This window comes from Hylaeus volcanicus, chromosome 1 (genome assembly GCF_026283585.1).
Source record: "Hylaeus volcanicus isolate JK05 chromosome 1, UHH_iyHylVolc1.0_haploid, whole genome shotgun sequence".
In the NCBI taxonomy this organism is placed as follows: domain Eukaryota; kingdom Metazoa; phylum Arthropoda; class Insecta; order Hymenoptera; family Colletidae; genus Hylaeus; species Hylaeus volcanicus.
Window position 1 is genome coordinate 21467145 of NC_071976.1, and position 13341 is coordinate 21480485.

A 13341-nucleotide genomic window follows, 5' to 3' on the forward strand; every position below is an offset into this window, starting at 1 on the left:
GAGAGAGAGAGAGAGAGAGAGAGAGAGAGAGAGAGAGAGAGAGAGAGCTGTTAAGGGAATCTTTGGGCCTTTCCTGACAGAACGTAAACAAAAACACTTACGCATGCACAGAGACAGATTAGTTAACACGTTCCGTGCCAAACAGTTTTTGCCCGACTTGTCTTTCCCCGAGTTTGACGTTTTGACTAAAGATTCACATATTAGGTATTCGAAAAAATTCGTGGCGTTTCTCAACCATTTGCACGATTTCATCGCGTCGTTCTGTGATTAGTCGATCACAGCTTGATGCATCTTTGTTATCAAAATTTTGATACAGCATTTTATCCGTAAAAACCACAAATTTTCTCGCGAGCCTGCGTAGCATTCTCGCTTTGATCGAGCGACAAAACGCCACGAACTTTTTCGAATACCTATTATTATCACGCAAACTATTCATAAGTAGTTAGCTTGTGTAGAGCAGTTATCACATCGTGTAACACTCGTGCTTCCTTCGTTGGTGGTACCATCGGTGGTACACGTGGCATGGAACTTGTTAAGGGAATTTTTTGACAGGATGTAAACAAAGGAACTTATATGTGACCAGAGTCACGTGAAGAGTAGTAAGGACATACCATTAGTCGCCCTCAACCTGGTGCGGAAATTCTCACTGCGTGCCCTTCGCTAAACTGCTTTACGAGGCCACGTACGGGTATTAATATTGCGAGCTTATGGTTCTCGGTCCGCTGACCACGAGGGGCACGGATAGGTTGGGGTGCAAGGGCCCAGTCGTATACGTTGCTATCGAAATGATAAATAATTCACCCCCTGAGGCTCGTAAAAAAAGAAAACAAGGTTACCAAATCCATACTTATCGTAGTAACCTTGTCACTTGAACAATTTAACACTTCGCTATGAAAAATTATATATCAATATATGCATCAACATATTTATGCAAACATACACTTGGAGACATCAAACCGACCATTTAATTAAAAAAAATGTCTCAGATAGACATAGAGGGTATGAATATTTAAGGGACTGTCTGTACAGCCACGATTAATCTACTTAAGCGTCTTTCATTACAATTAGTGTCACCTACTAAATAGGGTTATTTAAAGTAATATATTTATTGTGAATCGTGTCACGTTGAATTAAATATTATAATTCCTTCTAGAAAAAACTTTAGGACAGAGGAAATTAACCAAATATCTATATTTTATATTTTCAAACATCAATTACCTCCAAAGAAATTCAAGAGGACTCCACGAAGCACTCGATTAGGCTATCCTGTGCAAGCCATAGGTAGGGTTCCAAAAGGAAAATAATTTTGAAAAACAGGCACCATTCGCCCGAGGGCGCATGATTCGTTTCGCGGTTAATTTCTGCGCGTTTTTCCGCATTGCGTGCGCAATTGCGTGGGAGTCGTCGCGCGGAGAAATTCGCGGCAGTAGCCATGGTTACGGGCGTTGATAGGCGAGGGGGCTTGGCGGAGGCGGCGTGCGTGACTAATTTGACACCCCGTAGATATAGGTGCGCCTGAACCCAGACAGTCACCTGCGATTCGTGCCGGCCTCGTGTCGGCGCTAACGATCACGATTTCGTCCCCCTGCCCTCCCCTGGGTCGCCCCCCTCCTAATAAAACTGAATTAAACGGTCCGATAAGCGTCGCTGCCGCGGAAGAAGCAGTCGCCTGACCGATTTCCATGGTTTCGATGGCGATTCCGCGCTGGGTACATTATTGCCTCGATTATCGATATAATTTGTTCGTGAGCAGCCATCACCACCGATGGCCACAGGTAATTTCAAAGGATTGGAATGGTCTTTTTAATATTCAGAAATGATATTTAATTCACGAGGGGGGAACATCTATCTCTTGCTTTTGGAGCTCTTCAGTTGCGCTACTGATCTCCGCTGTTGTTTCTTCTGCTTGAGAGATCAAAACTCATTGTACCTCGTTCATGATTGGCACTTTGAGCGCTTGAGTTAACTGAGTTTGCGCTCGAGTTGGCGCTTGGGAACGCCAGTTATCGACACGCAGTATTCTACTACCATTCCAGCTGGCGATTTTTAGAAACTATATCGATCACTGGAGCATTTAATTTAATTATTAAAGAGTACTCTTTGTCTGCAAAGATTTGAAGTAAAAGTCTGAGTGGTCATCTTCCTAAAATTTTATTTTTGAGAGGGTTCACTTCCTGACGTTCACTATTACTCGCTAACATTAACCGTACTATATTAGCTGCACTGTAATTGTTCGCAATTTATATTATGTAAAAAAGGCGAGCGCAGTGTTAGAGAGATCAAAAACTGCAAGAAGCAATGTTGTAATTATTATTGCAAACAGCGATTGATACATCAAGGGGTGGTTTCGTAGAACGTCGTTAACAGAGTTCGCGAGCAAGAAAATAGTTGTAGAACGACGCGTGTCTCTTTGGCTTTGAACGGGGTTTCCATGCCGACGTGACGGTAAATAACGTCAAGCAGCACTAAGAAACTTCGTTGCCCCTTTATTTTGTCCGTTCTAACTTTATTTACAAAATGATTTTCATGGTAACAAATTAGCGGAACCCTTTCTCAGGTTCACGAGAAATATTACGGTGATTTTTTAATAATTTACATTTTGGTGCCGTCAAATTGACTAAACAAACCAAACTGAATCTAAACGAACGTATCGATATACTGCTGGAAATTTATTTCAAAATAGAATAATGGCATATAGATTATTAATTTATCCAGAGGATACATTTGACGAGAAGATAGCTGGAATTTATACACAATTACCGTATCGTTTTCAATAGAGTAAATTAAATTTCCTTTATCAAAGCTTTTAGTTAAATATAGCGACGATTTAATAAATCATGAATGTATTGTTTTCTTGCTTTGAAAACTAACCATTCTCATGCCTTGAACAGAATAACAATTCAATTATATAAATCACCTATCACAAAAGTAAAATACAAATCTCTCTCGTATAAATGTTCAATTATAATGAATTAATAGTTTCCAATGCGTGATATTTGTTGGGAAATCGAAACTACCTCCAACCGTATTCGAAAAGTATTTTTTCGCTCGTAGGAAACGGCTTCGGCGCGATTCGGATTTTCTTTGTAAATGGAACGAAAACAGGGAAGATCGCTTTTAAATTGCGCACTCAAAAGCTTTCAGAAACGATTGTAGGTTCGTTATTAGTTTCGTATCCTTGCCCCCCCCCCCCGCCCCCCAATGATCAAACCCGATGAATGTATTTCCCGTCGTAGGCGAGCGATTTGAAATTCCTCGGTGGTGTGCGAGCGTCGAAAAAAATTGTAATCGAATTGGAGTATTTTTCCAATTGGCAATCGTCGAGCGCGGAACGATTGGGCGCGCGGACGTTTCTCTCTCCCTCCATCCTTCTCTCTCTCTTTCGATTCCAAATTAGTTGGCCTACCGCGAAAAATCAATCTGCCCGCTTTTTTCCGCCCACCTCGTCGTACCTTCCACCGTTGTCGATTCCATTCGCGGTGGTCAGAGGGAAAATACAGTTCCACCACCCCTTCCGAGCGAAATGTCATCGACTACCTCGCCGCGATTCTCGTGTCCCTTCTTCTTACATAATGGAATCCCGCGAATATCGATCCACGGATTCAATTGCTTGATCACTTCCTTGATTTTTATTCTTTTTTTTATTCTGAAATATTTAAAGGTTGGGTGACATAACAGTGGGAGCCTCTTGGCGATAGTTTGTCCTGCAGCGAAAATCAAATGTTTTTCCAGCTTCGATAAAAATAGCACTAGTACTTCATTTTACAAAAATCCAAGACACGAGTACGATCATACAAACTACTCAAGAAGATCGACAACCGCGATAGTAAATTAAACATTCTAGCAACTTCATTGATCCTTGTACACGCATCGTAACATTCATCGATGTTTTTGAATATTCATAAGCTACTCCCAAGAAAAATACAATTTTTACTCAAGCCCTACCTACCAAACACCAAAGAATCCTTACCCAACGCGATGAAAGCGTCCCCAACTCCTTTCTCCTAAACTCCACCAAGCCATCGGGTCACGCGTTTTAGCAGTAACAGTGCTGAGTAACAATAACAAGCTTAATAAGCAATTCGACGTTTCGATATCGGCCGAGGCGCGCCGAGCGCATCCAATAAAATCTCCGCACTCTGGACGATAATTATCGCGAGAAAACAGCGTTAATCCCCGCAATCAATCTGGCGTATATGCGGCAGGGGATGCATGAAAATCTGGAAAACGCGTTTTCCCGGTCGCAATCGGGCTACGGTGACCGCCGACCGGGGCCCCTACCACTGAAACAACCCGGTTTGTCCAATAAAAGCTCCGCTTTCCCTTCGCGATCACCCTCCCCCTCCTCTCGCCGCCCCCTTCCGCCGTTCCGCAAAACCATCTCGTCGAGCGGCCTAATAAATCCGACAGATAGGATTGGCGTGCGCTATCAATTAAAAATGATGAAACCGAACGTGCGTCCACCTCTCCGTTTCGCAACGCCGAGTGTTTCGTCCTCCTTTCTCGCTAACCTCTCCCTCCATATCTCTCTCTCTCTCTCTCTCTCTCTCTCTCTCTCTCTCTCTCTCTCTCGCTCGCTCGCTCGCTCGCTCGCTCCCACTTTTTCAGAGAAGCTGATTCCTTCGCCTTGTCTGCTCGCGTAATAAGCTTAAGCGATTAGGTGTACCTTAGGGGCGCACCAGGCGTTCCCTTCTTCGACCTTCCAGCTCCTCGGTTTCCAATCGGCAGGAGAAGCAGCCGCCACGGAAGTGGCAGCAATATAAACGGGAAAGACAGAGAGGGAGAAGGAACGCCAACCCCCCCGGAGAAAATTGAAAAAAGTAGAACGAGGACGGCGGGGGGCAGAGGGTGCGGGGTCGCGACGGCAGCAGCACGGGCAGGTTTTAAACGCAATTTAAATTTTTAATTGCGACTCTCCACTGGAGGGGAACACCTACGACTCCGTCCTTCGTCCTTTTCACGCCGATCGAGCTTCATCCCTTGGACTGAATCGGCCCTCTCGCTTTACTTCGAACGGTCTCTTTCTTATCGATTCATCGTATTCTTTGCCGTTTGAGGAGGTTAGGTGCTCGAGACTGATACCGAGGGTGATAGTGGAGGATGCGGTGGGATCGGGTGAATTCTTGATTAATATCGGCGGGGCTTCTCTGATTTTTGCCTTGCGATATAGAAATTATTTTGCGATGATTTATTCATTTTTTATTTAATTAATATTGTAGTTGAAATGGGCTGTATCTGCAGGGCTGTTGGATGGGAAACTTATCAGGAGACTGACTTAACGTCAGGAGTGAATCGTACAAGAAGATGACCACATTGGGGGACCAGCTAATCTTAAACTGAGATATCAAACGACTCGATATTTCAACTCCGCCAATTTGAATTGTTTTGATCCAACTTTATGCATCTAAGAAAAAATCATATGTTCTAAAGAACCTTCTATCTCCACTCCATTCACGAAGACTGCAGTCCAGATTTGATACACCATTTCATCATTTCAGCAATCCATCGCTGCGATCTTTCCAGACCGTCCTCCAACTTCTTCGGCTTTGCAGAGGACGAACGCAACGTAGATGGCACATGTTAACGCGTCGATAACATCGCCCCGCGCTGGAACAAGTCGGGAACGTGTCTCTGGTTCCCGGGGAATCGAACGGGGCGATGTGAAAACCGAGTGAAAAATCAATTCCGCGCTTCGACAGGCAAAAAAGCAGGTGCTCGTAAAGCCTGCTCGCAGGCAGGTTATTATCCGGGCCGCGGTGAACTACGGCGGCGTGCAACCGCCCGGCAAGCGTGCCCCCGGGAGTCTAATCGATGCGTCGTCGCATGCGACTGCGTGCTTTTATCGCTGTCACGCACATAATTAATTTAATTTAGTTTAATACGTCGGGCCAGCGTCAGGCGGCGATTGCTGTTCCGATTGTTTGCACGGAAACGCTACCATTAACCCGCCCGCGCTCGCCAACCAGCCACGACACTCGTATCCGCTGAATTCGTGGGAGAGGGATGGATAGATATTTATTGGCCTGGGATAATTTCCTTCAAGAACGTCGAAAATATCAGTGCACGACAGGATACGATACACAGTCGCGCGTGGAAGCAACCCCGTTACCGTGTTTCATTTGATTTATTTCAGAGGGGTCGATTGTTGACTCTAATTCACTTTAATGTGTAAATACCTCAATAGACAGGCAAAACTGCATTACGAGAATATGTGCAACGACTAACAGCCTTAATATGTCTGTTGATCTGTTTCATGAATCAACTTTGCCATTCAAAAATTCAGTTGTAAAAATTTTGCGTATGCGTAATCTAGCTGAACATGTTACATGATGATATGCTGTGATTGTCTCCATTTTCTCTGATTGTTATTATATTGTATTTGATATCAAAGGGCATATTGCCCGTAAATAAAATGTTATTATTATTATTATTATTATTGTTAATAATAATATCACGTTTCACTTGCAATTGTGATTTGTTCGTGCTTGGCAAGCGAAAGGAGACATTCCTTTCTTTGTTGAGTATGAATTTTAATCATTTTGTAGGGTTGTGATGTATTGATTTTTGTGCAAGATAAGTATTGCTACTACTATGGATAAAATTACCTTTATAAGTAAATTGTGCACAGTTTATTAATCGAATCCATCCTGATCCGAATCGTAAATCGTAAAATTATTCCAAGTGCAATATTTAGCCCTTTTTAGAAAAGCATCTGTAATTAAATAGCCTTTTCCTACCATTGGTTTATCAGAAAATACTGCGACATCGTGAATATTCACTCAGCCAGAGGAATAATGAATCTGTTCTGTCCACGGATAATACCAATTACTTTTAACAGCCGTGAACGTTAATATATGACAGGGAGAGAATTTTTATTTCGGTTCGGGAGCGAGCGTATCGGAGATGCAGTTTTATTTTCGCTCTCCTCTTTTTTTCGAAACTGTTTTCACGACGAATATAAAAGCCAATAGAGCGAAATTCGATTTGCGTGAATTACTGGTCCCGTCGCGTCAAAGGGCCGATGGTAAATTATGAGTGAAGTTTAAAGAATTTACGAGGGATTTTAATAAACGCTGAAGCCCACGAATCGCGCAGCGGCTCGATACAAGCTATTCCTTTTATGCCAGCTCGTTTCTTTTCGTTGTATCGTGGTAACACGATCGGGCCAAGCGGTGTCGTGAGGGTTAACGAGTTAATTCCTCGTTAGTCGCGTGACTACGATTATTTAAAAATCCACCAACGTTCGTTGTCTTCGGCCAGAAACCAGTGAAAAGCGTTTTCGATTCGGTGGCGTGTTAACGACGCGATTTTTTGTGTATGCCACAGAGGGTGAATTAATTATACGATTCATTGGTGGAAGTCTGTACTTACTAACTACATTCGTGGATACCAAAGAGTATCATCTTTTATTCTTGATTCAATTTAAGAGAGGGATTTAAATATTTTCCAATATTAAAACCGTTTTTATGATTATTATCTAAAAATACTATACGTTTGACCCATTGATTTACACACAAATCGATTGAAAATTGTTCAGAATAATGAACCTCGCCAACGAACTAAATATCTTTCATGAGAGGACCACGAATTCCCCTGAATTTATTTACTTCAAAACAACCAAGTATCTTTATCATTCCCAATCAATACATCCACAGTTGAACCATCTCTCCTCCCCTTTCGTCCTTAGATTCTGCTAAATCCCCAGTCACAACGACAACAATTTCACGGAGGACTCGAAGAAACTATTGCTAGATTTTTTACAGGGCGACTCACCTGGACGCGGACTTCCGGAAGATTGACTTTCATGGCGAGTTCCTCCCTGGAGTACACGTCCGGATAATGAGACTTCTCGAAGGCTCTCTCGAGCTCGTGCAGCTGGTAGGTGGTGAAGGTCGTCCTGTTTCGGCGATGCTTCTTCTTCCCGCCGTTCCCGTTTAAATCGTCCCCGCAGCCTGTCCCGAGCTCCTCGTCGCTGCCGCCGCCGGTGGAGTTGCAGCTGTTCTCACCTGGAACCCACGGGAGTGGTCAGGTCTCCTCGGAAACGGTCGTTACGGTTAATAGGTACGGTAATAGTGATCGATTTATCCAGTCCCAGCTATTACCTCTATTATGCGCGTATAATGGCAGCCATTACAAGTGTTGCCAGCGCTCGTGTGCTGGCACGGATTTCGCGCTCGATGCGTGATTTCTGTCCCTTTACACGAACAAACTTCATCTTTTTTTAAGGAAACGACTTCGAAAATTTGTGTGCAAGTAGTAATTCATGGGGTAACGCGAGCCTAGTTATCGTCGAGGGGGTTAAATCATCGCTTGAACGAAATGGAGTGTGTATAGATTGGTATACAGAGGTTTTTAAAAGTGTTGATTCTAAATTACAACTCAAAATTGAGAAATTCGAAATGGCAGAGTCAGTATGACGGTACAAAATGCAAAAATGCCCAAGATTCAAATAGAAATATTCCACACTATGTATGAATCTAGATCGCAAGGAGAGCATAAATATAAGCTGGATTATTGCGAGTAGAACCGGCGTACACGAAGGTTTTAATTAGTAGATTGGATAAGATTAGACTCGTTCATGTTCATTTTTTTCTCCGACTTACAGTTTAACCATTCGAAACGGCTATAAAGTAGACTTCTGACACGCGTCATGTCGTGACGCGTAATCTTTTCGCGATACTGTCAATTCCAACGTGCAATTACGAATATGCAAGAAGCTCAATTTCACACGGGGAAAGGTTTTCTAACGCGTGCACGGTTCATTGCGCTCCCGCTCGTGCGTTGTTTAATTTTAAACCGCACCGTGGAACTCCTGACGATTATTGATTTACACGAAGTTGCAATTATTTCCTCCATTATACGGCGCATAACGCAGTAGCCATTACAACGGCTGTAATGAAATGTAACGGGGCCCGTGCATCGATGTGTGCATGAGATAAATTGCCGTTCTCACATGGAATATCGTTGAATACTACGGGAATAATTAATTATCCATTTCGGTAGTTGAGCAAATCCAAATGAACTCGCTAAATATAAATACTTGATTTTTATTAATTCCCTCTCGTCGATCTAGCGCGACGATAGGATGTTTATAGAATCTGTGAATTATAACGTGATAATCGAGTATCATATTTAAATATACTTAGTCCGTTCATGGAATTGGCGATAGAGATCAGGCAAATGTGACAAGACTTCCGTAAAAATCGCAAGGGCGATAAAAGGCTGTTGGCTTGAGAAAGGTTGGACAGTTTCAGTATGCACTGACACGCGCGTTCACATATCGGGTGGCGCGATAAAAATTGATCAAATTATGATGTACTAGATATACTAGATACTCTATTGTAGTTGAAGAAGGACTCTGATCTAACTTATAATTTGGATAATGTGTCCTTCTTGAGGAACTTTGCTTTGTCTTTATCTTGTCCTTTATAAATCACCCCATCTTGAAACAAAACAAAGCAAAAATCAGAATAAGCAACTTAATCGAAAAATTCTTATCAGGGATACTTAATCGTTGATATAGTATCGATAATAAACGACGGAAATATTTCTCTAGCCGTTCACGCTAATTTTCAGAGGATTTACCGTGTAGCGACAAGTAGCTCGCTTCTTGGCGCGACATTTCGCCATTAAACAAGTTGCAGCAGGTAACCGCGTAACCTGCACTTTCGACAGACTATTACACGGTCATTTTCGTTGCAAATTACCGCCACCTCCCGTATTATCCGTCCTTATTATAATATCCAAGAACATGAACGCTCGTTATCAAGCAAGAAATTGATTCTGCGGGACCGCACGAACGAACGAGCTCCCCCCACCTCGGCAACCGAACCATCGAGACGCGTACACTACTACGGATAGCTATAAAGATTGCATCTGAGTATTTTCACCCGTAAAATAGGTCTTCGTTGTACCAATTTGTTACTGGTATCTTGACGAGTAATGAAATGAACATAAATCAAACATCCTGACTGCTAAATTTCAATTCCATTTGGTGGCACTTTCTGTAGTTTCCTAGCGTAAGTAATCTGAGAAAATGATTGTTAAATATGTTAAAGACAAAGTTTCAATCAGTATATAAATGAAAAGTCGTGTACTTTTTTTCATTTAAAGAAAGAGACCGAACCATGATTATCCCTCCTCAGTTCCCTCACAAATTCGAAAACGATCCAGATCTACCGTAATCGTCAGAATCCTGCATCCGTATGCCCCAGAGCGCCCAGATCGTTCCCCCATTAAATATCGTCGATTGTCTAACCCGGTTAATTTGAAACGGAAAGAGAATGGAAGACCATTTTCCGGCGTTCCTCATCCATAACCAAATTCAACAATCGAATCCAGCCGAGGCTCCAAATGATTCTCTTTTCGTCGGGCGCATCCCGACACCCCGTGGGGTGTATATATTCAGGCTCTCATTAACTGCATAATTAACCTTCTCTCGCGTCGCAGCGTAGCGCATTAGATCGAATTGTGGGGGGTAATCGGGTGGCTCAATGGCGGCGTTCCCGAACACACACGGACAGCTGCGCAACGAGCGCGTATCCTGCGTGCTCACGTGTGTCTGTGCTGAAACGGCCCGGTGCTAACCAACAGCCTAATAACCTCGCCTTGCCTCGTGATTGACGCGCCTGTACCGGCTAATTATCAACAACAATCAATAATGGCCCCCGAGAGTGCCAACACCATCGTCCTCCTTCGGTCCTTCGCTCTCCTCCTTCGTCCCCCCACCTCCTACGCTTGTGTGTATCCACGCTACCAGACACGGCCCCCGACGCCCTTCTTCCTCGAGGCTCTCAGCTCCGACGTCGATCAGGAGAGGGACTTCTGTTCTAGGAGACGACGATCTTGGATCTAAGAGAGGCCAAAGGAGACTGGACGCAGCAGGATTAATTAATAACTCTGGGAGAATTGATTCTCAAATTGCTCGATAACGACGCTTTAATTTAAAAAGAAAAATGGTGAAATTGGCTCGCTTCTTCTAAGTTGCTCGATGTGATTTCTTTTAGACTTTTATACATCTATTAAGACTTTGAGGAAGTATCCAATGGCAATTTCCATCGAAATCGGACTTATTAAAACCTGACGCTACTCCGGACAATGGTAACGTTGATAAGCAATAACAATCCCGCGGTCGTTTCGATCCCAGGCTTCCGCTCCCATTCGCATCATGCGCGATGATAGACGCGCGTCAGGAATTGAATTACGATGAAACGTACTGCGCCTGCGAGAAGCCTCTCCCTGGAAAGGGTTACGGGGTTCGTGTCGGAAGTTCGATCTCGCGTGATTGGTCAAAAAGTTGCGAGCCCTGGATCGACGATCGACGACTCGCAAATGGGACTGTCGAGTCCTCGAGTCCAGGGTGGAGGGAAGCCGCCAAAAATGCGTTCTGCTTACAGCAATCGTCCCAATATTCTTGTTTAGTGGTCAAGATTCTTTGGGAAGCAGTGTTCATTTTTTGCTTTCTTCATGTTTTATTTTTTATGATCACCCTATGTAATTTCTCCATATTTTCATATTCATGTACGAGTATTGTATCATCGCCATTATCTGCTTTTCTTTACTCAATTTTCTTGATCATTCTGACACTGCTTATTTTAATCATTCAATCCAGTTCATCTAACTTCACTCTTTTTCAGTGTTTAGGTAGTATGTTTAAAGGGTGGTCCAAGGAGGCCACCTTCAAATAAAAGGTTTCACACCAAAACGGATTTATATATGAATTGTAATATTATAATCGAGAGGAATATATTCGTCTACATGATTACTCCCAACCAAACAAATATTCCCAAGTGACATTTGTTTTATTTCGTAAATCTTCTAAAACTTGAAATTTCACCAGGCGTCCCCCAGCGCGAAGAAAGCGTCCGCTGTTCGATGATTTTGGGATGAACAGAGAGTCGTCATGCGTCGGGAGTGAAATTAATGTGGATATATTATATTCGTACGGGGATATGGCGGTTTACGTAGGCGAGTATAGAATGCCCGCATAAATGGGCGGTATAAGCGCGCGCGCGCCAGAGCCTGTGTGGGTACGTCTGCGCAATAATTGGTTTCGGTCGGACAGAGTAACCATCGTGATTAAATTCTACGAGGCAGGTGCAGAGTGGTGGTGCGCCGTCGCCGTTGCGTTATATCGAGAGCACCCAATGTATCGTTCGAAGTGGCTCGAGTTTTCGTGGATTAAAGGCGACACCGCCTCGCAAAGCGAAAGTTTTCCCAGCCTAATTGAGAATCGGGAACCTGCGACTAGCGTTTGACATTAGAGGCCAATTCTACTTTTCCATGTAAATGTCCGCTTTTTGCGTCTGCTCGAAACGCGAATTGTTCCTTTACCGATGGCTGATCCTTAAGGACTCATACTACTGACGCTACTACTTTTCGCGTTTACTCGAAACGCGAATTGTTTCTTTATCGATGGCCGATCATTAAGGACTCATACTACTGACTACTGAATACTACTGAATAATTTAATTTACTTCAATTCCTTTCTGTAGATGTATACATCGATCACTGATTCATAACTTATTCGTGAACATAGGAAGAATGTCACCTGTAAATGTTATTAAAATAAAATATGTCAGTTTGGAGAAGCTTCGTCAGTTGCGATTTACAACAGAATACATCGAGGATTTATCCCTTTCTGTCAACCTGCCAGTATACATTCATTAATCCGCCGTCAATCGAATAAGATATGCTCGATTCCCGACACCTGGGAATCAAATTCGCTCTGTTCGGGCGACGATCTGCTCCGTAGATACATTGGAAGGACCGTGGGCAAGTGAATGAGAAATCAAGGCGAGCTAAACAAGCGACGAAAGTCGAAATGTGTATAAATAGAGTCTAACTGTGCGAGCACTTCCATCGAGTGGTTTGAAAGCTGTTGTTTCGTACTAATTCGATGGCTATGATTAAGTTACTGGAGAGTAGAAACACCTATTTAACTTAACGTATCTTAACGTAATGTAACTTAGCGCTTGTTGTGAACCAAGTGTCGATCCCCGTTTATAATATTCAACAGTGACGACACCGATTGATCGTGTATAATTTGTATCATTTTTGCGGAACGGACTGACTCAATTTCAGGAAAACAAATTGCGACGGTGTTCCACGTTCACGGGAGAGAAAAGATCGTATCGCGTCGGCGCGAAGCGGGTCCTAGTCCATTCCGGCTACTTAAGAGATTGACACGGGAAGATAGTATAATGGACAAAGTGGCCGAAGAGGAATCGTGGCCTCCCGAATCGGGCAGCGCCTCTAATGGGCCAACACTGATCGCTGATAAATTTCGAAACGCCACGGGGCAGCTTTTGATTCTTCTCTCGGGCCGCTAATCGAGTCAAA

At 43.3% G+C, this 13341-nt stretch overlaps 1 protein-coding gene across 1 annotated transcript in view; it reads right to left on the reverse strand.

Moving 5' to 3' along the window:
- The window catches only part of LOC128878490 (retinal homeobox protein Rx1-like), a 49017-nt gene that overhangs the window by 19724 nt on the left and 15952 nt on the right, over nucleotides 1-13341 (reverse strand). Inside the window, exon 2 of the mRNA XM_054126737.1 lies at nucleotides 7774-8006. Within this exon, the coding sequence (XP_053982712.1) occupies nucleotides 7774-8006 (233 nt within the window). The remainder of the gene's footprint in view (nucleotides 1-7773; nucleotides 8007-13341) is intronic.